Source organism: Jaculus jaculus, chromosome 2, assembly GCF_020740685.1.
Source record: "Jaculus jaculus isolate mJacJac1 chromosome 2, mJacJac1.mat.Y.cur, whole genome shotgun sequence".
In the NCBI taxonomy this organism is placed as follows: domain Eukaryota; kingdom Metazoa; phylum Chordata; class Mammalia; order Rodentia; family Dipodidae; genus Jaculus; species Jaculus jaculus.
Window position 1 is genome coordinate 20,758,159 of NC_059103.1, and position 27,494 is coordinate 20,785,652.

Here is a 27,494-nt window from a genome sequence, read left to right on the forward strand (position 1 = left end):
ATGGGGGCGCCAGGGCTTCCAGCCACTGCAAATGAACTACAGACACATGCACCCCCTTGTGCATCTCTGCCTATTCCTTTAATTCTTCCTCAGAGAATCCTTACCCAGACCATGCCTATGAAGTCCTTGGCTTAAACTCTTCTGTAGCACTCAGTACTGCTGTGTGATTATTTATCACAGCCAAATTATCTGGACCATGAAAATAATGGTTTTCCCATTCACCATAACTGCCTTACAGGCTCTATTATCACCTCCTTCTAGACCATATCATCAGTAAGAAGGCAAGCTGACACCTCATTCAAAGCCACCAGGAGACAGAGAGCAGGTTGGAGCACTGTGCCATACGGAGAAGACAGACAACTCTAGAATTCTAACTCATCATTTCACCATTTCTATCACCTCAGTGTCCTATCACCTGGTGCTCTCTGCTGCTGAGTTTACTCCTGGAACCATCGCCTACTACCACCGATGTTGCCTTCTGCAGAGATTCCCTCCTGAAATCATCAATGTCAATCTACTGAAGAGGTTACAACCCTTTACATTTTCAACACATCCCATATAAAATAACTTGTAGATCTGTCAATGTAAGTCGTTTCCTCTTCAACCACTGGCAGTATTCCATAATGTTATTTCTCTAAAAAAAAAGTCTGAATCATACCTGTCTCCAGGTCCCTGGCCTGATCTACCTGTACTGGCCTATCTGGCCTCATCAAATCCTTTTCTCTCTGGGAGAAGCCTTGCCCATCTCCTCTAGTTTTGACAGAGAGATGGATAGGAACCATCTACTACCACCACTGGCCTCCCCAGATCTTTTGTGCCACATCTCATTAAAGCACACCATCATGTGTATCAAGAATACATGTCATGATTGGGGATGGTGACACATGCCTTTAATCTCAGTACTCAGGAGGCCAAGGCAGGAGGATTGCTGTGAGTTTGAGACCAGTCTAAGACTACATAGTGACTTCTAGGTCATCCTAGGCTAGAGTGCGACCTTACCTTGAAACACACACACACACACACACACACACACACACAAAAGAAAAACATGGCAAAACAGAGCAATGGTCCTGTGTTCTATAAAGGCTGCATCTCTCCTGCCTGCTTTTATCTTGCCACTCCTAGTGCCCCAGGTGACCAATAGTGCAGGCCTTGCTACAAATACTCACGAGTAGCCCACATCTACTCAACCTAAGTGCACAACAGTAAGCACCCTCATTCTGTAAAAGTAACACTTCAAGGATTTCTTCCTTACCTGACGCAACAATGGTGCTTGCCCACAGTGTGTTTTCTATGCTGAGACTTTCATGAATGGGAGGGTCACTGTCTTCCTGTTCAGAGAAAGAAAAAAAGACAAAGCTGGAAAATTGGCAATTTTTAAAAATATTATTCACATTTCAGGTATCAAAAAATGTTAGAAGAGTAACTAACATGTTATTGTCCTGGACCTAACTAAGCATCAGTGAAAAGTACCACAAATAAAAGTTTCAAGGGGACTGTGAGAAACTGAGGCTACAATTAAAAGAACCTTTAAACAACTGACTTTAATACTTTAGTATGAACACTTCCTGTTTTCAAAGGAACATTACATGTTCTGATAGTTTTAGAGTAGGTTAAAAAAAAATCTCATTTTCACACAAATGTTTTACAGTACACTTCTATACCAGAAGAACTGCAGTTCTGGAAAGGTGAACAATATAGCACTAGCTTATTTACAAACAAATTCAGTTGTTTCACAGGTATATGAGAGAAAGAATGTTCTCTGCCTACCTTCATCAAGGACAAGGGCTATCTATGCTTTGAAAAATGTATGCATGCTCATGAGTGGAAAAAATGCTTCTGTGATAACTGTTTTAATACATACACATGAAAATTATTTCTCTTCAATTCTTCCTTTAAAAACGATTTCATTTATTTTTCATTAAGCAAGAATAAGATATAAACTATATATTGTTATTATCTATACAGTTATCAAGAATAGCTATGTATAAACATCACAACAGTGGTCCAGAGTCTAGTTTTATCTTTACATTGTCATGTTCATATTGAGACAAAACTTCCTTAACTTAGTACTATAATCTAGATTGTGGTTATGGAGGCCACGCTGGAATAAAGGGCTATAAAAGCCTACAGCCTTGTATTTACCAGTAAAAGTGGGAAGAAATGTGCACAGTAGTACATGACTTTGATGTTTCTATGGGACAAAAAAAAAATCCTCACATTGATCAACTGTTGGAATTCTCACTTAAGCTAACTTAACTGGTGATTTCATTTTGTCCTCCAATACTACCAACATTTGAAAGTAATTTTTTAAAGACTCTTTATTTATTTATTTATTTGAGAAAGGGAGGGGGAGAGAAAGAAATAAAAGGGGAAAAGAGAGAGAGAGAAAGTATATGGGTGCACCAGAGCCTCTTGCTGTTACAAACTCCAGATGCACATACCATTTTGTCCACATGACTTTACTTGTATTCTGCAGAATCAAACCCAGGCCTTTAGGCTTTGCAAGCTTTAAACTGCTGAGCATCTCCTCAGCTCAGAAAGTAAAATTCTTTCAGTCAATTTAATTTGAGGAAAGGGACTGGCTTATATCTGCCTTATGCACATCTGATGACCAGCAGTTCTAAAGTATAGTGCATCCCAGGGACTGAGATGTGTCTTAGGATTGTGTAGCATTCCTCTCCAGTGACTCAGGAAGACAGCCCCTTCACCTGAAGACTTGCCTAAGTCTTTGCATTTGTGAATATGAAGATTTGTGAATATAACAGTTTGAAATATTGATTACTTTGAAAATGTGCGCATGTTCGTGAGTGGGAACAATGCTATTTCTTTTGTTTTTACATTTTTTTGGATGTATATGTGTGTGACCAGATGTGTAGGGGTTCACATGCATGTATGGGTGCATGGGAAGGCTAAAGGTTGGTGCTGTGAGTTTTCCTCAGTCACTTCCCACCTTATTGAGACAGATCTCTTACCAAATGTGGCCTAGACTAGCTAGCTAGTAAGCTCGGTGATCCCAGTCTCTGCCTCATCTTTACTGGGATTAGAAGCTTGGCATTTTTACAATGTTACTGATGATCCTAATTCAAGTCCTCACTTTACTCTCCCCAGCCCCCAAATATTATTTTTTAAAAAACTCTTCTAGGGGGAAGGGAGGGCATTACCATTGGATTTTGTTTTTATAATCATGGAAGCTGTTAATAAAAAAATTTTTTGAACAGAAAAAAATTCTTCTAAGAACACAGAATGATGTGTAATTTACCTATGCCTTGCTTACAACCATGAGTATAGGAGGTCATCAGACATGCATTCACTTTCTTAACGGACAATGAGTGTGGGACGTTAGATCTCACAGAAGCAGCACACGCACAGGGAGTCTACTGCCACAGCAGCCTCGACTTAATGCATCCTATGTCCTCTGCCAGAACCTGAGCCAGCCCCTCTCCCCACAACTACATTTTCTCCTTTATGTTGTACTAGACACAAGTGAAACAAGTATTGGCTAACAATGTTAGTTGAAAAATTCTGACAATTAAGGTGAATTTTATTTCCAACTTATAAACTAGTTATTTAACATCTTTTTTCCTTCCCACTTGAAAAATGTACGTAGCATAAACATTTTCATCTTAATCTAAGACTCTAGAATGATATATTTAAAATGGGAAAACAAAATGGTTATTAATGCCAAATTATGACATTTACTTGAAGTGTATACATTAGAACTGACCATAACTCCAAAACTCCCACAGGGCAAAGATATGCCAAAATCACTTAGCGTCTACAGTAAGGCTTTCTGCTTTTCAGCATGTGCCTGGCCTCCTGTGTGAGACACCAACGCCATCAGAGTGCATGACAAGGACTGCCTATGCCTCTGTGCTGCCTGGATGTTCACATCCCTGACGTGTCCCTCCAAAATGAAACTCAGTTTGCTGAATTCAGTCCACAGACCCTTTCACCTCCCAAAAAAGGACAGTCTTAGAAGTTTTAGATACCTCAGACAATATTAACCTTCTATAAATGACAGGAAATTTGGATAATGAAGGTACTATGAATTGAACTGTAGTTTTTGTTATTTAAGAAAAGATGTGAGGCTAGAGAGATGGCTTAGCAGTTGAGGCACTTGCCTGCAAAGCCCAAAAACCCATGATCAATTCCCTAGATCCCACATAAGCCAGATGCACAAGGTAACCCATGCGCAAGGCTGCACATGTGCACAAGGTGGTACACATGTCTGGAATTAAAATACAGTGATTGGAGGCCCCGAGATGCCAGTCCTCTCCCCTCTCTTCCTCTCCCCTCCCCTCCTCTTCTCTCTCTCTCTCACTCAAAAAGGCCAGTCATTGGGCTTGCCTCAAAAAGAAAACTAAAAGCATGTGGAAGGGCCTCCCCACAAAGCCCCTCTGTTACACTATGGTCAGGTTCAACACTCTCATTGTAGTGAATTACACGGCAGGGTGCAGCCAGAGGAAGGGCACAGTAACAGACCTCTTTTTGAGAACTGGGTCTGTCCTCATTCTGCTTTTTCATCCACCTAGGCTTCTACTGTATGTGTGTGTGATGGCAGGCCTCCTCAAGACTGGCTCTTTGGCAGTGAACAGGAAAGAACAAACATTTCTGAATAATCCACTTGTTTTCTGATTCACCTTCCTGAGACTCCAAAACAAGTAAGATTGAGGAAGAGGCAACACTCTGCCAGGGACAGCCAGCCAGCTGACAAGTGGGGACGCTATAATTCATATCGAAGATGGAAGCTGTTCAGATCCAGATTCTCAGTCTATTTTCTGCGCGAAAGAGAATTCCACAAGCTAGAGAAATTATAAATAATTGAACTGTATGTGTTTTAAGGTTCTAGAGTCTGTATCTGTTGAGAGCCTTCTTGCTGCATGTAACATGCCAGGAAGCATGACAAGGCAAGAGCATGTGTGATGGGAAGAGGGGAAGGGAGCCCACCTCTTTGTCTCACCAGAACCCACTCCTGCGACAACTCTACCATTTCCACAATAGTGGCAATCCTGCATCAGAAGGCCACAATGGTCTAATCACCTCTTAAAGGTCCCATTTCCTGATACTTTACACTGAGGATCACGTTTCTAGCACATAGCCTCTGGGGACACAGTCAATCTAGAGCACCAAGGAAATTACATGCTGTCAATGTACTGCAGCTTTCCTGACCTAATTAAGAAAATATAGCTGGCTGGCAGTGCAGGAATCTCACGAGCTCTCCTTCTAATAAGCAAAACCACCATGAGGAGGACATGTAGAATGCACTTAAAAAATGGAGATTAGTACTAGTGAGGGGAAGTCTTCTTCCTGGTTGGCCAGGACAGAGAAAACCTCATGTCCACTTGTGAAAAGCACATCATGACACATGGAGCTGGTCCTCTGTATCCTAAGACTCTCCATTTGTGGATTCAGACAGATAAAGAATCTTCAAGAAAAAAAGTTCCTCAATGTTCCAAAAAGCAAAACTTGAATTTTCCATGCACTAAGCACTACTGTGGGTCCATGTGCTTGAGATGTGTGGACATAGCCCTGCTATAGCCTACCAGCACTTCATACGTCCTCCATATCTCTCTAGCAGTTCTTGTGTATCTCCAGTCTTAGACAATTCATCTCATGAATGTCACTGGACCTATGATTGGTAGACACACTGATTTTTCTCTGTTTATTATTCAGAAGGCATTAAAATTTCCGACTGTCATTAAGGAATTGTCTAGGTCTCCTTTCAGTACTAACGGTTTGTGATTCATGCATTTGAAGTTCTGTTCACAGGTACAAAAATGCTTGTGGTTTGTATCATTGCAAAAACTAGCCCTTTTCATTATTTCCTGAAGCCAACTTTGTGTGATATTGCTTTAAGCAACTCCAGCTTTACTTAGTGCTAGCCTAGGGTACATTTTTCTGTTTTATGTTTAAACTGTAAGTGGTTTCTATGCGCTTTCTTATAGACACCATATATTAGGACCTTGCTTTTTGTATAGTCTGATAATACTTGCCTTATAATGGGGCATTGGGACAATTTGTATTTGAATGTGAGTTGCTAAGATGTTTCTAAATATTAATGCAAAATGCCTGGTGCTATTTTGATAATCTAATTTTGTTTATTTATAGTTCCACACTGCTCTAATAAATGAGTATATAGGACTTCATTTTATTTAATATACAAGTCCTGTATTATACCCACCCAACTGTATATACTTAGTGAAGAAGTCACCCTGCAACATCAAGACCAAGAATGCCCAAGTAGCTCTGGCTGGTTTTTCTTGAATACTTTCCCAGCACATGGCAAAAGACAAAACCACTGAAGCGGTACACACAGGTCTGTAATGGGCCACTGGGACGCTTAGTGACGGGAATATGCCAGATGCCCTTGATATTAGTCTGAGATGAACCAGTGATGTTCTAGCTTTGGTAAAGTTACTTTTTCCTCAGCATTCCATCAGCCCCATATCTCAGGCCCAGACCATGAAGATCCACCTGCCTGGCTGTCATCTCTGTAAGTCCTCCAATAAAGTATTCTTGTGTAATCCCAGATCTGTCTGCCACTTCCTTTAGACACAGAATCTTTTTATTGTTCATCATATATGAGATCAGGTTTTCTAGAATACTTGATCATGTTCTGTGAGACTTTGAAAATTATACATGGTGTGATTACTCTTTTTCAATAGTACTCGTCAGTGCAGTGAAGTATTGACTAATGGTGTTGTGCCCTGTACATTCAGTAAAGTACATCAATACAATCAACAGGTTGGGGTGGGATCTATTCTTATAGATTTATAAGAATATAAAGGTGTGGACACATTTTTCCACTAACATTTCTGCTTTTAAGTTGGTTGAGTCCATAGATACAGAGACCTACCTGTATTTCAGTCTAAGATTCGCCACATTTACAATGGACAACTTAGTGTATTTATGATTATTACTGAAATATCCATCTGGTTCTCTGTTTCTACTTGCTGCATGAAATATTTGATTCTTTTCATCAGCATTTTTTTTGGAGGGATGCTAGCTGAATTCATGTGAGAATGCAATTTTAAAGTATATTACAAACTCCAACATTTTCATAGTCTGTGTCTTTGTCTTATTCCATTTCGACTGAGAAGATTCTATTTTGTTAAATGCCAACACTGGAAATTGTACTCCCTATTTACTGGTATTTACTTAGTATATCATTGCTTGATCATTATTTTAGCTTTTCTGATCCATTTAATTTTAAAAGAGAGACTGGATGAATTGATCAACTGTTACTTAATGTTTAATCTTTTTTTTTCCAGTGTAGGGGAGCAAACCCAGTGCCTGGTGCGTGCTGGGCAAGCACTCTACCATGGAGCCACTTTCCCTGCCCTTTGGTAAGGTTTATTTCTGATAGTCATTACCTTCTGACCAATGACAGTAACAGAACTTGGCTCTTTCATCTTCACTTATTTTTCTATTGTTATGCTCATCAGCATTATGTAAAGTCTCTGATTCCACCCTTTACTAATGAAGCAGTCAGTGTATCTCCTCAATTTCTTCCTCTCCATTCCTAACTTTTAGCTGGTTATCATTTTGGGAAGTATATGTAATTCATATACTCTCAGGTCCATTCCCACTTTTGTTTTATTCTTAGATTAGTAACTCACTGTGATTAGATTGGTGTTGCTGAAAACCATCCCCTGAAGTCCTCATCTCATCTATTGGTTAGGTAAAGTTAAAGGCTCATGTGTTGCCTGCACGATGTGGTGGTCTGAATGTAAATGTATGTGCATGGTAGCCTTAGGTATTATTTTTTAAATACTTTATTTATTTATTTATTTGAGAGAGGGGGGATGGGCATGCCAGGGCCCTCAGCTACTGCAAATGAACTCCAGATGTATAAGCCACCTTGTGCATCTGGGCTTACATTAGTACTAGGGGATCAAACCTGGGTCCTTAAGCTTTGCAGGCAAGTGCCTCAACCACTAAGCCATCTCTCCAGCCCCCTTAGGTATTTTTTTTTCTTTTTCTTTTTTTTTTAATTTTACTTATTTATTTGAGAGCGACAGACACAGAGAGAAAGACAGATAGAGGGAGAGAGAGAGAATGGGCGAGCCAGGGCTTCCAGCCTCTGCAAACGAACTCCAGACGCGTGCGCCCCCTTGTGCATCTGGCTAACGTGGGACCTGGGGAACCGAGCCTCGAACCGGGGTCCTTAGGCTTCACAGGCAAGCGCTTAACCGCTACGCCATCTCTCCAGCCCCCCTGAAGTATTTTTGACTAAGCTTCCTACTTCATCTTTGGCAGGTGCAGCCCTGCCACAGCAGGTAACACTGGGGGTACATTTGAGTCCAGCCCCACTAGGTGTGTTGAGAACCAGTGTGAGCTCTGGCTATTCATGTTTGCTGGTGTTAGTTTTGCCTCCCTCCTGTGGATGTATAAAGTGATTCAGCCTCTTCTGCCATAATAAGGCTTCCCTTGGAATCTGAAAACCTGAAGTAAACCCTTTCCTCCCACAAGCTACTTCTGGTTGGACGTTTGTCTCAGCAACGTGAAGGTAACTATATAACACATGGGTATAGAAGGAAGATTACTGACCACGCACACTGCTCCTACCACAGCAGAAAACGTCTCCCACTCCCCTAGCCACCATTAACTGCCTACAATTCCTCAGAGAAGGACGGGGTCCTCATGTCCTCTATCATCTATGACAGGACACTGATGGGCATAGTACTGTGTGGGTCATGTGCAAGTTACAACACTTACTATAAGGCCACGGATGTAACAGGTATATCATGCCAGGATGACAGTGTTCCACATCACTACCCTGTACTCTGCCCATCCCCTCTTCCACATTGTTCCCTCAGCCCCTCACATTCAGCAATAAATACTCCGGAGTAACTTATTCTCAGCAATTTTATGAGTCTTGACCCTCCTCCGTGGTCACTACCATCTGCAAAGAGAAGCATCTTTAACCAATGGTGAAAACACGACTATCCTATGGGTATAAGCATATATATAGAGAGGGCAATTGGTAGGTAACCAACATATCCATTTAGTCAAATAATAGTAATCGCATGGCTTCCCTCTTAAGACCTATGACCACCCCAGTCATAGGCTCATGACTAAGTTTTCAGTGCATTAAAATCAAGTTAGTTTAGAACATCTGTAGTTATAGCAATAATTTTGAGGAAATTTTAGAAGTTATAACATTTAAATTTGGTGTGTTGAGAAGAAGTGACCTACCTCTGATTTTAACAATATACTCCCTGTTACATACTTATCAATTAACAACAGCCAATATCTCAAGAGCACTCATTGTGTAATTTTGTATCTAGGGATCTTCAAGGCCTCATTTATTTTTGAAATACACAAAATAAAATGGTATTTCAGATTAGGAAACAAAGAAGGCTCATTAGTGCAATACGCCCCTGCATGTTGAAGCCTGGCTCTCCATGACTCTGAAGCATGAAGGACAATCTTAATGGAGGAGAATTTTGGGCCACTACTTTCTTCCCAAAGGCTTTTGACATTGCTGCTTTGTCCTGTAGGCTGTCTGGAGCCAGTATGATTTTTTTCCAATGAAAGTGAGTTGGCCTTGCAGATCCTAAGTGTGTGTGTCTGTGTGTGTGTGTGTTTGGCAGATGCTCTGACAAGACATCTAAACTTTATGAATATAAAATACATAGTAGTCATGTGCTCTGGCATTTTCGTAGGTACACAATGCCTCCCACAGTCTCATGTGTTTGAACACTTGGTTCCCAGTTAGTGGTGCTATTTTGGAAGTTTGTGGACCTTTAGGAGGTGCAGCCTTCTTGGAAAAAGTGTATCAATTAGCATGAGTCTTGAGGTGTTGTTAAACTCCACCTAATGCTCTTTAGCTTTTCCTACTTGCTCCTTGCTGATGGGATTGTCCGACACTGCTGTCTGCTCCTGTCATGCAAACATCATGATGGTGACCTTGCCTCAAAACTGTAAATTGAAATAAACTTTTTCCTTCCATAAGCTGCTTCTGGTTAAGTATTTTGTCCTAGTAACAAGAAAGTAGCTGCTACACAGTGTAAGCATGAGAACTAGAGTTTATATCCCCAGAACCCACATAAATACCAAGAGGGCATGATAGGTCACCAGTAATCCAAGACCCTGGGAAGTGGATTTTGCCAAAGAATCTCGGGGGAAGCTGGCTAATTAGAATAGTGAACTAGTGAGTTCTGAGTTCGCCTAGGAGACCCTGCATCAGAAAATACAAGTGAAGAGTGATCAAGGAAGATACCTGACATCAGTCTCAGACACACACACACACACACACACACACACACACACACACATCTATGCATACCACAAACATGTCAAATGTGTTTTTTTCATAATATTTTTGTACAAACACAGAAAGCACTTAGAACTCAATTCATGATCTAGGTCATGCAGACACATTTACTCCTATGTTAACATGAACATCTTGTGGATGCAGCATGGAAATAACTACAAAGTGATGTCTATTTTCCCATGGATTCTGACCACTTCACAGGTATTCTCACTGTGTATCCCCATAACTTACACATTAATTGTCAAATAATTTAAAATCCATTTATGCTTTTCCAAATAACAATGGCTTACTGAACTTTGTGTATAACCAAAGCAATAGCAATCTTTTCAAAATACTTGCATTAATTAAAAGCAAACTACAATCATGTATTAAAATTCCTTATTACAAGGAAGTTATTAGTATTTAATTCTTCTAACCCTAGTGATAAGGGACAAAGGGGCTTCCAGTTTTACCAAAATATCCTAACAAAAAACATATGGAATAAAATACATAGATATATAAAAGAATGTACAAATATGTGTATGTATGTATGTATGTACTACTACTACTACCAAAACATATAGATAGATATATAAAAGAATGTATAATATATGTATGTATGTATGAACTACATACATTCATACATAATTTATTTAGCTAGATAATAAAAAGCTATAAATGATGGGAATATCACAGTATACTATTATCCAAAGTCAAAACTGAATTAGCTAAATTATATCATTGTAGAGACTCATTCTTTAGGTGAAGGATCTCCTCAATTGTACATATAGTACAAATGAGAAAATCTACACTGAATTTACCTCAGAGATTCATGTGCTATGAAACTTCTAAGAACTGTACACATTTTCTAACTTTTCCTGTTTTTGTTCAGAGCTTCTGTGTGAACATATTCTAGATTGAACTACTCTCTCAAAACAAAGCTCTACTACCTTTAACTTACATAAGAAATGAGTATTTTTATAATGAAGAAAAGATTTAACTTACCCTGGTAAATGTTCCTTCAAAACTGTGAATATCTTGTTGTGGCTTCTGAGCATAAACATAAGCACTGATAGAAAAAAGGTCCTGGAATACAGAGAATTGGAATTAATTCCAATATTATAAATAAAATGACCTTAAAATCTTTCAATTATCACTTACAGTTTTTCATACATTATGTGTCACAGGCAATTTTTTTACTGTCTTCCTTTCTGGAAGATAACCAGACAGTGTTTTCTCTTCACTCTGCCTAGTGGTTAGTGTGTCAAGACGTCTTGGGAGAATGAGGCAATCACACGAATCCAGAAATTTACCTTTAAGGTTGGGGCCTAAAGTTCCCAGGATATCAAAGCCTCCAGTGGAGTACTAGGCTCTTGGTTCCCTAAGTGCTGGGCCTGACTCTATGCAGGACCCTATTCGGCAGGGCTACGAGCAGGGTCATGTGTAATCAGGGAAAGGCTCAAAGAAAGCCCACGAACCTGGACAGGCTCTGAATTCAGACCTCCCTAAAAGGCAAAATGATAAATTCAGACTCACAGCACGAGCTTATTCTATGAGGGGACATATATCTGAAAACCACGCACCTGTTCTCAGTCTACACTCACCGTTTTGGCCAGGAACACACCCCTAAGGTAAAGCACTTTGAATGCTATACTGTCCAGAAAGTAAAGGACCTTTTCTAGCCCACACACAAGACAAATACTTAGAATGGAAGGGGTGGGGATAATGCAGAGAAATTTTGAAAATGTCTGAAAAGTCAGAATTCCCTCTTTATTTCATATTCTGAAACATAATATGTCTTCCTGGTTAGGTTACATTAAAATGTTTTCCTGTAAAACTATCATTTGTCTTTCTTGCATATGATTGTGGGTGAAAGGCTTGGGAAGAATAGAGGATACAAAATTTAAGATTTCCAAGTTAAACCTATGATTTTGTGACAAGAAAACCCTGTCTCCTAGGAAGGGGAGTGGGATGAGGAAGGAGGGTCTGGAATGACTTTTGTTCTCAGGGCTGTCAAAGGCTTTTTGTCTTGCTAAAGGGACATGCCCATACTGCCTTGGCAAGCTCTGCAAGCCCCTAAGCTTATATGGACTCTGTCCATCCACTACTACCTGTGACACTACAGGATTTGTGAAACCAACTCCATAGTGGATGAGTGTGGTTTAAAACGGTACAAGACATACCTGCTGAAATCAGAGGAACCCAACAGTCCCGAGGAACTACAGCAGGAGTCAGGCACTACTATGTATTGTTAAGTGCTACAAAGCACTGCAAAATTATGCTGAGAATGTTAGCTTTGGATTGAGCTCTTTAAAAGTCTTCATTATGCCGGGCGTGGTGGCGTACGCCTTTAATCCCAGCACTCGGGAGGCAGAGGTAGGAGGATCACTGTGAGTTCAAGGCCACCCTGAAACTACATAGTGAATTCCAGGTCAGTCTGGGCTAGAATGAGACCCTACCTCAAAAAAAAAAAAAAGTCTTCATTATAAGCACCCTTCAATGTGGCTCTGTGAATGAATGAAACATAAATGGCAGTGTGCCATTTAGGCTTCTGAATTCCTGGCAGCAGTAGGCCAGGAACTGAGGAACTAACAGCCAAGCAGCTCCTTTTCTGGCCATGGTATGTCACAAGTCAAAGCTGACACATCTGTTTCACCAACCTTAGACCATGACCTCTGAACTACTGACAGAAGAAAAATAACACCTCTTTTGATTGAGATCAAGGTTTAGAGTAGGAATCTGAAGTACTCTAGATGCTAGAGAACATGATGCTTCTAAAAGTAGAGAAAGGGAGAAAACTCAAAACTACATCTCCTAAAACATTCTCAAAATATTATTTAAACAAATCCATAGACGATACCATCACAAGGATCAAATTTGACAAAGGGGAACAGAGAAGTGGCTCCAGGTTGTGTGATCACTGCCATCAGGATGACTTCCAAGTAAGCTCTGGAGCCAAGGAGCATTCTCAAGAGCTCAGGCCCCAGGATACCTACCAGCAGAAATGATCACATCGCAGGCAGAAAGACAGCACCATCTTGCCTACCTCCAAGTGTGTGACACATACAACTGTGAAAGCAATTTCTGAACATTTCAGAGAACAGGAAACAGAGAGACTAGTTCTCCAGTTCCCAGCGACTTCAAGGGAAAAGAGGCTGGCCAAAGAGTGCACCACAGTTCATCACAGCATGGCCCACTCCTGCAGCCCAGACTACAGAGGCTGTAAGGACAACTTCCTACAAGTTAATTAAGTCAAGCTAGTCTGCGGAAGAAAGAGGTTGTAGAGTAACTTGAGAATTCTGATAATACTGCCAGAATGTTTAATAAGCAGCGAAAGGAGTCTGTAGAAAAGGCAAGGCTGAGCATTACTCATTTAAATATTACACTGTCGTGGTGAATTTCAAAACATGAAACTTTCATACCACAGACTTTATTTTGGTTCAGGAACATGAAGAATGATCTAGTAACCATTCTCATTTCTGCCCATACATGAGCACTGAGAAGCATGCATTTTCTCTAGCATATTAGACAGCAAATGACTGAGTAACAGCATAATAATGAGAATGTCATTCGAATCTTTTCATGATAATTTAAAAATCATTCTGAAGTTTTCAATAATGTAGGAAAGCCTCTGCTATTAGGTCAAGGGCAACATTTGTTCACATTACTTAAAGGTCATTAAAATACATCCTTAATCATAACATGTGTTTCATTACAAATAAAATTGCCTTTTGTTCAATAAAACTAATTAAATGTAAATGGTATTGTTTACTGCTATATGGATCTTTTGAAATAAATCAGCAAGTCACGATTTATTGAAAATTACTGGGTCCTTATGGTTGTTAATAAAAGTGCTTGATCACAAAAGCCAAAAACATATTTCCCAAATGTCATAGTGCCTGAAAACCGTAGCCACCCACAGCAGCAACAAGCAGAGACCATGTCTGGTACTGCAGGCATGGTTATGCAGCCATGTTACAGGACTCCCTGAAGCTCAATTCTCTGACTACATTAAAGCTCTCTGGGCACGCAGCTGAACTGGCAAATATTACCAGGTGATTATCCTGGGTTCAAGAAAAGTCAAGCACATATTAGGTTCACCTACTCTGTATTACAATGTCACAAGCTGGGGAACATGACTGGCAATATAATACAAAACATCCCCAAATCCATTACTCATGGGCACAGGAGTTAAAACAAGTGACAAGTAAGGCCACCATAAGCTATGGAATGACAAACTAAACTATCTGTCCTGTGTCTACAATAAAAGCAGAGCTTTCTTTTGTATGAAAGAAATCTGTGTACAATAGGTCCAATTTTATGAAAACATAATTTCAAATTGGTTAATAGACAAGAGATTCAGTTAAGCTTTCTTCTTTTCTGTTTTAAGGTCAAATCAAAATTCAAACTGTTTTCACTAACCAGATAATTACTCCATACAGTTGTACTTACTATTCAAGTATAGTGACCATAAAAATGTAAAAGCATTATATGCAATATATAATACTTTAAATATTTTGAAAAACATATTCACATATGTACCCATATACAACTAATAAAAATAAAGAAAACATCCTCCCAGAACTGAATATAGTAAAATGTGACTGACTTCCAATAACTACAACAAAGGAATCAAGATTACAGACAATAATACACTGAAAATTTCACTATTGTACTACTGTATAATTTATAGGTAATAAAGTGCACATATTTAAAGTTTAAACTCAGGCATTTTGAGGCATACATACATACACACACAAACACACACACCTATGATCACCATCATAATCATGATATTCAACATTACCATTATGCACAGCTCATCTCCCCCATCTCCACTCTCATAAACTACTGATTTGCTCTCTAGAATTTTGTAAGTGGAGTCACAAACAACATACTCTTGTTTGTTTGGCTATGTTTAGGTTTTCTTTCAAATTCTTTGTAGTAATTTTAAATCTGTGTTTCTTTTTTACTACTCTTAATAAAATCTATTACAAAATTATCATTTAGTGTGGCCATTCCCTAGCTGCCCACTGCCAGGTTATAGTCCATGGTTCTTGGAAGATTTTCAGGGGGAAAGTGGGTGGGCCTAACACCCAAATATAATAGCAAAAAAAAAAAAAAATCTTTTGGTTCTCTAATCACTCAAAATCTCTCTTCTCAACTGGTCATGGAAGATTCTCAAGGATATAGATATGCACCAGAAAAAGAAATGAAGGACATAAGGAAAATATGGAACCAAGAAAGTCAACACAGGTTGTAAGGTATCTACCTGATGAAAATGTAATAAGCACTGTAAGCAGCTAGGGGCCCTAAATGGAGAGTTATGGCACAGCATTACTTTGCAACATGAAAAAGACAAAAACAAGCCAAGTATGCTGGGAAGCAGGGTGAGGGTAGGAAAGAACAGAGAAAGAAGCAATGGGTAGACAACCCAGGCTGGAGAAGCATAACCGTGCTTAGGCTAGGCTACAGAAGGCAGCCGGAAAGGAGTTGTTTGGCCTTCACAGTACATGGCCAGCAGGCTGAATTAAATGATGGGACTTTGTTATCTGTGAGTTTCTATGAGTTCAAGCATGAGCAGGGAGTAAGTATCTCAATAACTGAAGTATTATAAATGCTAACGGCCATCTTCTCACCCTGAAAGGCCATCTATTGATGACAAATTGAAGTGGGTATGATAAATAAAGAGAAGGAGCAGACTAGCCTTGTGCACAACAGGAAAGCTATCCACAGGAGGAAAAACATTCCAGTACTGACCCAAATCAAATGTATATGGCAGACATACTATATTGCTAGCTGTTAAACAGATTGAGGGAAATTATTTCCAACGTGCACTGGGCCAATGTATGGAAAGCAGGCACTCTCACATCTGAATGGTGAGTTTAAACTGCAACTATCTGAGAGCAATTTTAAATTGGTAGGGGGAAAAGAGTTGTTCAGGGAGCAGTACTGATAGAATTAACTAATAACGTTCAGTTGTTTAATAGTGATTTCTCACTTGGAAATTGAACTGCAATTAATACTGCTATGACCTAAGGTTCCTGGGGTCGGGGAGAAGTCACTCCTGTGTTAAGATTCTACAGGCTGATTGGCTGATTAGTTCCAACTAATACTGCAAGTCTGGAACCAAACACTCTTTTTTAGTCATTCATTGCCACCTCTGACCTAACACCCTTGCAAATATTAGGTAAATACTTTTGGAAAGTATTAGCAGACCTCTGCTACCACTAACACAAAGGTTAAGAATGTCATCAGACAGCATCTGAGGACTACAGCAGAGATTGCCCCATTCTGCTGTCACCCATCTACTTGATGTTTCCTCCAGTGATTTAAAAGTGCCTTGATGAAGGCCCTTGGTTTCCCTTGAGTAACAGATGAAAAGACTCTACTGCTGAAGACTTCACATGCATGGGCAGCAAGGTCACTGAACAATCAAGCTGGTGCTGAGCTGAAAACCTTCTCCCTGTAGACCAGCCAATTGAAAGCTGGAAAAAGCTGTACTGTATGCAGCCCTATGGGAGACAGAAGTCAACTTTGGCCAGACAGGCCAAATGACCAAATGGGTACAATAAGTGACACGTCTGCTCAGGGGGAAACCAACTGCTCTTTAATTGGACTGGATGCCCACTCTACGGGAGGGAATACATGCCAGGTACTGAAAACCTAATCAAAAGCCTATGGCAGGGGAGGTCATGAGCCTTAGGGGTATAAAAGCCTGCTCTTGTCTGGCTAAATGCATATATTATTCTCATCAAACTGTCCTTAAAGCACTACCCAATGTTAAAACATATATATTAATGCTGCTCTTACTTTCAGTTAGAGAAGCTTCTTTCTTCAGATGGTGGTGACTGCTGGGATGACCCAAAAGGCAACATAGTGCAAAGAAGAAGGGACGGAGGAGTGGCCAGCACTGAAACATCTCTATCACACCTTCCAAGGCTCAGGATCCATTGCAGAAGAGGTGGTGAAAAGAATGTAAGAGCCAAAGGAAGGGTACCACTCCTTATAATGCAACTGCCTAGACAGAAATTGGCCTCAATATCCATAACCTCCCAATGCCTAGTAATACCTACACAAGCCCCTCATAATAGGAGAAAAAGACGAAGACATCCAACTAATACTGAAGACATCCAACTAATACTGCAAGTCTGGAGCCAAATACTCTTGGGCTATTTTTACCTTCCTTAATAGTCATTCATTGCCACCTCTGACCTAACATCCTTGCAAATATTAGGTAAATACTTTTGGAAAGTAATAGCAGACCACTGCTACCACCATCCCAAAATAAAGGAGAGACTAATGGAGAGGGGGAGGGGATAAGATGGGGAGCAGAGTTGTAAAGGGGGAAGTCGGGGAGGGGAGGGAAATATCATGGTTTATTATCTGTAAATATAGAAGTTGTTAATAAAAAAATTTTAAGTGCCTTGATGAAAAACTCTTTTGCTCCACTGCTATAAAAACTTTATGGGGGGGAAGGAGGGAATTACCATGGGATATTTTTTTATTAACATGGAAAATGTTAATAAAAATTAAAAAAAAAAAACTTTATGAGGGGCTAGAGAGACGGCTCCGTGGTTAAGGCATTTGCCTGCAAAGCCTAAAAACCCTGGTTCGATCCCCCAATGCCCACATAAAGCCAGATGTACAGAGTGGTTCAGGCATTTGGAGTTTGTTTGCAGTGGCTAGAGACCCGGGCATTTTTTCTCTCTCTCTTTCTAATTAATTAATTGATTAATTAATTAAAAAAATAATAACAAATAAAAATTTTATATAACTTATTACTTTGGAACATGATATTTGGGATAACCTGAATCTGTGTTCACAAGCCATAATTATTCACTTTGGCTCCAGAATAAACTCTCTTATTCTCTTTGAGGTAAAAGCTGTGTTTTTGCATCAATACTAAGCAGATTAAAACTTTTGTATGGATGACAGGAGTTACTTGAATAGAAGCTAAAATATAATCGTGAGTAGAAGTAATTTAAGCATAAAACTAAGGGAATTAGCCACTTTGTAATACTAGTAGGTCATAGATATAAACATTATGTGTGTATGTACATATATAACACATATACTTGTGTTATTTATAAACATACATGTCACATGTACACACATACACATACTTGGTCGAACTTGGTAAACTAACTGAAACTAAGGCCTCCAGCATACTAGGCACATTCTACCACTGCACTACAATCCCAGGCCTTTTCCTTTTTTTATTTTGAGAAAGCCTTAACTAAGTAGCTCATTGGCCTTGAACTCATTCTATAACCCAGGTAAGACTTCAATTTTTTATCTTCTTGCCTCAGATTCCTGAGTAGCTGAGATTATAAGCCTGTGCCACCAGGTCTGGCTACATTTTTAAAAAAGTCAATATAAAGCATAAAATGTGCCAGGGATAGAGGGCTATGCCTTTGGGCCTAGCAGTTGGGAACCTAGGGCAAGAAGATATCAACATTAAGGTCATCGTAGGCCACACAGTAAGTCCCTATCTCAAAAAAACAAACTGTAACAACCACCACCTAAAATCCTTATAAAATATTATATAAAGATGACCTAAAGAAATCAATGTCCTATTGAGAAAACAGCATGTGTGGCCCTACCTCACAGTGCAAATGTGTGGCAAGGAGAAAGGAAAGTAAGAAGCACTTACTGCCGGAAGGCTATATATTAAATGTTGTAGTGCACTGTCCTCTGAGAGAAACAATTATTGCCACCTTTATCAGAAGCAGTTGTAACTTCACACGAGATTTTGAGGTTGGGGCTGTGAACATTCCTCCATACAAACAGGGGTGTAGGGAAGCCTTCAGACCCTTTCCTCAGACCTCAGACCTCCCTTGTGCCAGTTGTATGTTTTGTGGCCTGAAGAGAGAGAAAGAATAAATGGAGGACAGGAGATCCTGAGTAGGGGAGCTCCATCTAAGCAGATATTTTGGGGGGAGAGGGGATATTTAAGACCTATAGCTGCTATGGGGTCCCCATACACCTGTAAGTAGCCCCTTGCCCATACTCTGTAAGGAAGCCCAATAAACTCACTGGTTTGTTAGATTGAACTTTGGGGGAATCAGCCTTTAGTCAGTCGTGGGTGTCCTGTCTGAGGGGAGCAAGAGATTGTTGGCATATCCCTAGAGAAGAGTTTATACTACAAATGTGAATGGCAATGTGCAATGAGAGGTAAATTATGAAGTGCTTTTTTTTTTTACTTTATTACTTATTTTATATGCATTATTTACAATGCACATAGAGCTATACACTCAGGAAAATCATTATTCCCTGTCTCTTATTTGTAAGTCTGTTTTATTTGTAATTATTATTTATTTATTTGAGAGCGACAGACAGACACACACAGAGAGAGAGAGAGAGAGAGAGAGAGAGAGAGAGAGAGAGAGAGAGAAAGAGGCAGATAGAGAGAAAGAGAGAGAGAGAATGGGCATGCCAGGGCCTCTAGCCACTGCAAAGGAACTCCAGATGCATGTGCCACCTTGTGTATCTGGCTTACGTGGGTCCTGGGGAATGGAGCCTCGAACCAAGGTCCTTAGGCTTCACAGGCAAGCGCTTAATCACTAAGCCATCTTGCCAGCCCCACCGTCCCTTCTTTAAGGAATGCATCCTAAGAAAGAGGACTGAGAGGTAGATAGGGATCCCAAGTAGGGAAATGCTACCTGACCAGGGTGAGTTCAGTCTTTCTGTGGGTGTGTCCCTCCTGACAAGACAAGCCTTGAAACAAGAGCCTGCTTCAGATTTGCATTAGCTGGTTTAGTCTCCAGGCATTTTTTTCTTGTAAAAGTTAGTGAAGAACTTCTCTAAGTAATGTTGTGAGACACACCCTCTCTGAAAGCAACAATGAAAACTGACAAAACATACTATGTGGCCATGGTCAGACAGGAACCCTATGAACCCAAAGGGCATAGATGCACAGATGCCCTTCTCAGCAGCCCATTCTTATGCCAGGAAGCATTACCTTATGGGGTAGGAAAGGAAGTCAGTGCCCTGAGACAGATACCAGAGCTCAGAAGGGAAACTGTAAAAGGTGTACTTTCAGCTGCTGGGGAGCAGTTGGGTAGACAAAGACAGTGGAAATCTGCAGAGGGTCCTGATGGGGTCTCTTTCTCATAGCAACACTCAAGCCTATAAGGTAGAACTTCACCTGCTCAGGCACTGTACTATCTTCAAACCGAACCACGGTTAAGGGCTGCAGTGCTGGAAAGAGATCAGCTTTTGACCAAGCAGAGGTCAGAGGTACATCTAAACAACCAAGGAGTTCAGTATATCCCAGAGGGGCCATACCTAGCAACGGGATTAAGCCAGCAGTATAGTGCAGAAGACCATGAGCCACCCTAACAACATTTAAGAACAAGAACAAGATCATGTAGATCTATAAGTTTTTAGCTAAGACAAGAGATAAAGAGCCTCTGAAGGAAGAAGAAAAAGCTTCAAGCATTGAATATAATTTTATAATATCTAGCATCAATTAAAAAATATTACAAGATATAAAGGAAGCAGGCAATGTGACCTATGACAAAGAGAAAAATTTTAGAAGCATACCCAAAAATGACAAAGATAATGTAAACACTAACTACAGAATTAAGTATTATGAAATGCTGAAAATATCTGATTAGTTTTGTGTCTATTAAATAAACTCAGTTCACAACTAACTACTTTCCAAGAAAGTAAACTCAAAACCAGATGGTTTCAAATGTGAATTTATTCAACATATAACAACCAACAATAATCTTATGCCAACTTAAAAATTAATGCAAGAGGCAAACAAGACCACAAAATATAAGTTTAGAACTTCCCTGGACATCAATCAAAAAACACTAGGCAAAAACAACATACAACAAAATTCTTCAAAAACAAAAGTATAAAAAATTGCCTAACAAAATATATGTGAATCAAATACTGCAATGTATGAAAAGGCTACTCCGCGTGACAAAATGGGGCATATCCCATTCTGCTGCTGATAAAACAAAGTGAGAATAAACATCAGCCCACATTCTAATTGGCATATTAATAAAGGAACAAAGCTGTACAATCATCTCTACAGGTACAGAAAAGACTTTGAAAATCTAACACCTGGGCTGGAGAGATGGCTTAGCAGTTAAGTGCCTGCCTGTGAAGCCTAAGAACCCCGGTTCGAGGCTCGATTTCCCCAGGACCCATGTTAGCCAGTTGCACAAGGGGGTGCATGTGTCTGGAGTTCAGTTGCAGGAGCTAGAGGCCCTGGCACGCCCAACCCCCCCCCCCCGGCTTCTTTCTCTCTCTGTCACTCTCAAATAAATAAATAAACAAAAAAATTTTAAAAAATGAAAATCTAACACCTATTTGTTGCCAAAGCTCTAAGCAAATCAGGACTAGGAAGAATTTCTCAACTTAAAGAAGGACATCTTACGTAACTGACCACTACTGCTACACAGAGCCACACTGACTGAAAGCGGGCTGGGCATTAGTGGTCTCACCACTCCTCTTCAACACTGACAAGTGGGCTACTACAAGTAAAGAAATATGGCCACATACACAGTTTATGGAACAGATTTATAGGTTTTCTCTTCACATGACACAATCATATGGACAGAACATTCTAGGAATTATATATAAACCCTGAAAAAGATTTGAACACATAGTTCACCACAGGATATTCAGAGGAAAACAAGCACATGAAATAAGCAAGAGCATAATGAGCCATTATAGACATCCAAATTAAAGCTACAATAAGATATCACTACTCCACTGTCACAGTGACTGACTAAAATAGAAATGGTGACTGAATATTGGTGATGATGAAGAGAAATTGATTCTTCATCCACTGCTGGTAGCAATGTTTAGTGGTGCCACAACTGTGGAGAACAGCTTGGCAGTTTCTTTAACAATTGCTCTAGGATCCAGAAACTACTGCACACACCTCCACCTCCTCCCCACTCCAAAGTAGAAAAGTGCTGCATCTCAACTTGAGGCTTGATGACACGGTATTTCCTAGCTGTCCTCATACACTGGGAGGCATTGACAAAGGAAGCTGGTCAGCAGAAGGGTCAATTCTAAGTTAAACTCTTCTATCTCCTCATCAGCTAGTACATGAGGCTCTGCCTTCTCTCATGCAAAACCCATCAAAAAAGAATGGCTGTAATAACTCAGATTAAATGAATGTTATATGGTGCCTAAAGAATTTAAACAAATGATCACGGAACACCAAGAATTTACAAAGCATGAGAACAAATCATATAACTGGAATGCTACCCGGCTTTGATTAAGAAACCCTGATCAAGAACAGCAGTTCAGGCAATTTTCAAAGTAAACCTCTAGCTAGGCATGGTGACTCATGCCACTAAGCCCAGCACTCAGGAGGCTGAGGGAGGAGGCCTGCCAAGAATTCAAGGCCAGCCTGGGCTACAGAGTGAGTCTAGGCCAGCTGAGGATACAGCCTGAGACCTGTGTCAAACATTGATAAAAATAATAATCAAGATAAACTTAAAGGAACAAGGAAAGACTATACATTATTACACAGATAAATAGAAGGTAAGGGGGTGTGGAGATGAAATTTGGTGGTACAGTGTATGCAAATCCCTGGGTTCAATACAATCAAACAAAAATTTTAAAAAATAAGTCAGGTGTGGTGGCACATGCCTTTAATCCTAGGACTTGGGAGGTAGGAGGATCGCTGTGAGTTCGAGACTACATAGTGAATTCCAGGTCAGCTTGGGCTACAGTGAGACCCTACCTTGAAAAACTAAAATAAATAAATAAATAAATAATAAAATTAAAACAAGTTAAAGAAAAATATTCCAGTGTGTTTAAGAAGGGAAAATAAAAGATAGGGTGCACATCTACATCTGCCTAGTTTCATCAGTCTGGAAGAGATTATCAACACAAACACACACATAAATGCAATATGAAATGACAAAGGTGAGGAAGAGCAAACATCAAGTGAGAAACAGCAATTTCTGGTTCACGAGCATGAAACATTACAGTCCAGTTAGTAACCAACATCAAAACAGGAAACTGGCAACAATCTCTGTCATACTGAGATCTTTTCTCTTTATGTCTGTATTTTAGAAGGTAATGCCTCATGACTGAGTGGCTAGTTACAGACATTCTGACACAACTCTTCTGTGATAATTTGTGAAGACTAGAAATATGGAATTATCATTTTATTCCACCACTCTACTTTTAGGAGTTTATTTGAAGGAAAAAAAAATACTTCCTATTTAGATAGCTGCTCTTAGAGTTTATACTTCAAAAAGATCAATAACAAAATAGGAGTTTCTTTACTATCCCACTCTGACAGGGTGCTTAGGCTGACTGGCCAGCAGACAAGGGGTCATCTTCCAGCTTCAATCAGAAACTAAAGCTCTGATCCAAAACTAGGAACCAGACCATTACCCCCTGGCATCATTTTTAATGACACTTAAGGAATAAAAAAAGATGATGAAATTCTTGATGCAGTCGATAAATGAGGTGATATTGACAGAAACAGCCTTTCCACATAGATACTACCACTAAAGATAAAACCAGTGTGAAGTCCAATGGTGCTCACCCCCAGGGCCGGCAGTCGTTGGGTACAGCTCACTGCTACCTTCAGCTTCCAGTCGGTCTCACCATCTAGCTGGTCCGTTCGAATAAAACACGAACCTTGGAGGTAGAGGAGAAAATGTCACCATCTGCAGCTTCATTGGACTAGGTTTCACCTGAACAACAGGCATGTCAATGCAGATCCTGGCACAGTGGGGAAATGACACATCTAGACAGTGCCAAGAACCAAAAGCTTTAAAAGACTTCATTTCCAGATGATATTATTTGGCTCAGAGAAAAATCTGTAAAAAGATACAGTAATGATTTCTTTTTTTAATCACTTACATCCTATTGGGCACTCTTGCTTGCGTTTTTACTTTTTGGGAGGTTGAGGGATGTGTTTTATGGTGTTCTGGAGCACACCCAAGGCCTTGAGTATGCTTCAAAGTGCTCTACCACCGAGCTATAATCACAGCACTTACCTAGTAAGGTTTAATATCAACTAGTACTTAATTTTAGAAAGCTACATATATCATTTCTACTTATAATCTGATATACACAAAAGTCTTCACAAGTGTGGTAATCACTTGCTAATAAAACATTTATTTGCTACCATAGAACACATATATGTTCATGAACAAGCACAGCTAAAATATTCATACCTAGGTAAGTATGACTGTATACTAACAGCTGCTTAAAATTTTAATATGGAAAAATCTTGAATTGCAAAAACCCATTCACCCTCCTTCAGACCATACTCCCATCCCTCTTCTCAGAACCTACCCTAGAGACAGAAATTGCAAATGTACAAAATGACATGCAAAATTCATAATACTTACAAAACGTTAGGATTGATGGTTTTCAAACTAGCTGAATAAAACACTACATACAGCAACAACAATTAAAAAAAGAAACAAAAAGAAGCCTCAATTTATAGGAAGATCTCTAGGACACATTGTTAAATTAAGAAAATAATGTGAGGGCTGGAGAGATGGCTTAGCAGTTAAGGCGCTTGCCTGTGAAGCCTAACAACCCAGGTTCAATTTTCTAGGTCCCATGTTAGCCAGATGCACAATGATGTTGCATGCATCTGGAGTTCATTTGCAGTGGCTAGAGGCCTTATGTGCCCATTCTCTCTCTCTCTCTCTCTGCCTCCCTCTGTCTCAAATAAATAAGATAAAAAATTTTAGGTTATATGAAAATAATAGAGCCAGATGTTAACAGCTTAAATCCTTGGACAGTGAAGACAGAAGGAATATAAGTTTAATGTCTTCCTTGGATAAATAACCACTTTGAGGCCAACTGAACTACATGAGACTCAGTCTCAAAAAACGAAACACACACACACATGAACTTACAGTTAAAACAAGAGGTATCTCCATGTCTGCATGGTATCTATGTAACTACATATGTGTGTATCTGCTGAGAGTGCATATATATTTGTATCTATGTATCTGTATGTGTGTATGGTATCTATATGTAACTACATGTGTGTATATCTGCTGAAAGTGCATATATATTTGTATCTATGTATCTGTATGTGTGCATACCTCTGTGCATGGTATCTATGTAACTTCATGTGTGCATGAATGCTGAGGGTACATACACACATATTTGTATCTGTGTATTTGTTCATATGTATGTATATATCTCTATGCATGGTCTCCATGTGATGACATGAGCATATATCTGCATCTGCTATGGGTGCACATGTGTTTGTATTTTTATCTGTGTGTCTGTATGTGCCTAGCTGTGTGTATGCATGCATGTGTCTGTGCCTTTCTGTGCTTTGAATATATGCATATCAGGAATTAACTGTGCATATGTATATCTATACAGGTGCACAAATGCATGTGTGTGCATGCTTGCATGCATCACACCTATATAGGGAAAAAGTGGACAGAGGAAGGGACAGAATAGAAGCTAGACCTTTATAATTACAGCTTATTTTATAATGTCAACTTGGATATTATGTATACTTTACATAATTTTAAAATAAATTACAGGGCTGGAGAGATGGCTTAGCGGTTAAGTGCTTGCCTGTGAAGCCTAAGGACCCCGGTTCGAGGCTCGGTTCCCCAGGTCCCACGTTAGCCAGATGCACAAGGGGGTGCACGCGTCTGGAGTTCGTTTGCAGAGGCTGGAAGCCCTGGTGCGCCCATTCTCTCTCTCTCCCTCTATCTGTCTTTCTCTCTGTGTCTGTCGCTCTCAAATAAACAAAATAAAATAAATTACGGGGCTGGATATCATTCAGTAGTTAAGGAACTTGCCTACAAAGCCTAATGACCCTGGTTCAATTCCCTAACAACCAAGTAAAGCAAGATGCACAAAGGGGTGTATGTGTCTGGAGTTTGTCTGCAGTATCTAGAGGTCCTGGCTCATGCTAGGCCCTAGCTTGTGCTTGCATGCTCTTGCTCTCACTCTTGTGCTCTCTTTCTGCTTACAAATAAATAATATAAAAAACTAAATCACACATGAAAAAAAGAAAACCCTTTTTAAAAAAGAAGCATATAAAGCATAATAAATTCAGGGCTGGTGATGTAGCTCTGTGGTACAGCACTGTCTAGCATGCTTTAAGGCCAGGGTTCAATCCTCAGCACTATAAAAAAAAAATACATACATACAGAGAGAGAGGTGTAAGGGAGAGATGAATTTTCTTCAGTGCCAATTAATAGTCCAGTACAGGTTTTCAACTGGGGACCATTTATACTTGATAGCTTCTAGAGACATTGTTGGTTCTCATGGTAAGGAAACAGACAGGGAATACTACAGGCATCTAACGTAGTGAGGCAAGGACAATCCCAGCATCCTGCACAGTTAAGCCAGTCCCTGTTTCAGTTGTTTTCTTGTTGTTGTGAAAGAATGACAAACATCAACAACTTAAAGGAGTGCAAATTTATTTTGGTTCATGATTTCAAAAGGCTCAGCCCATGATCACTTGGCTCCATGCCCTTGGGCAGATTCCCATGGCAGGAGGGTGGTGCTAACACCATGGTGGCCAGGAAGCAGAGAGAGGGGACTGCTAACGCTAGACAGGGTTTCTCCTTTTTCTGTTTATTTTGTCAGGGTCCCCAGGCTATGGGATGACACTACTCACATTCAAAATGATTCCTCTCCTCAGCTAATCATCTCTGGAAATGCCTTCTCAGACCTATCAGAAGTATGGCTCACCAATCTCCTAGGTGATTCTAAATCTAGTCAAGGTAACAGTGAAGAACATAACAGATTCCACAACCAAGAATGAAGACTCCCTAAAAGCTGGCACAATATCAAAGAATGTACCAGAAAACATAAGGATGATACAAACTGCCCTGTGTCAAATTACTTGATCTTATAAAGCCTCAATATTTTTATTTACCCAATGAAAACAGTCGTGCTTTGGAGCTGTGTTGTACAATTTAGAGAAAAACCTACTGAAGTCTGCCAAGAATGCATGTACTATGAACTTATTCATAACTAATTACTTCTAAAATCTGAAAAAAATAGTTAAGAAAGCATCTTCACATAGTTAAGTCTAGTACACACACACGTTTTATACAGTCTGAAACTAAAAGGAATCATGAAAATCTGTGTCCACGGGAGCCTCATTCTCTTTGATCTCCAGAAAAGAAATAACTTCTTCACGCTAGTGGACATTCTCTTATTTTCGCTCTGTACAAATATCAAACATAATTCTTACTGAGCTGATATATTTTTAACTAACAGCAGCTGTAATTTAGTGCCA

The 27,494-nt window shown here is 39.8% G+C and overlaps 1 protein-coding gene across 2 annotated transcripts in view; it reads right to left on the bottom strand.

The window, feature by feature from the left end:
- The window catches only part of Atp9b (ATPase phospholipid transporting 9B (putative)), a 226,118-nt gene that overhangs the window by 122,917 nt on the left and 75,707 nt on the right, over positions 1 to 27,494 (bottom strand). For both annotated transcript variants that reach the window (XM_004662637.2, XM_004662636.2), the window contains exons 8-10: positions 23,796 to 23,890; positions 11,267 to 11,347; positions 1,256 to 1,331 (exon numbers count right to left, since the gene is read on the bottom strand). In XM_004662637.2, coding sequence (XP_004662694.1) covers positions 1,256 to 1,331; positions 11,267 to 11,347; positions 23,796 to 23,890 — 252 coding nt within the window. The remainder of the gene's footprint in view (positions 1 to 1,255; positions 1,332 to 11,266; positions 11,348 to 23,795; positions 23,891 to 27,494) is intronic.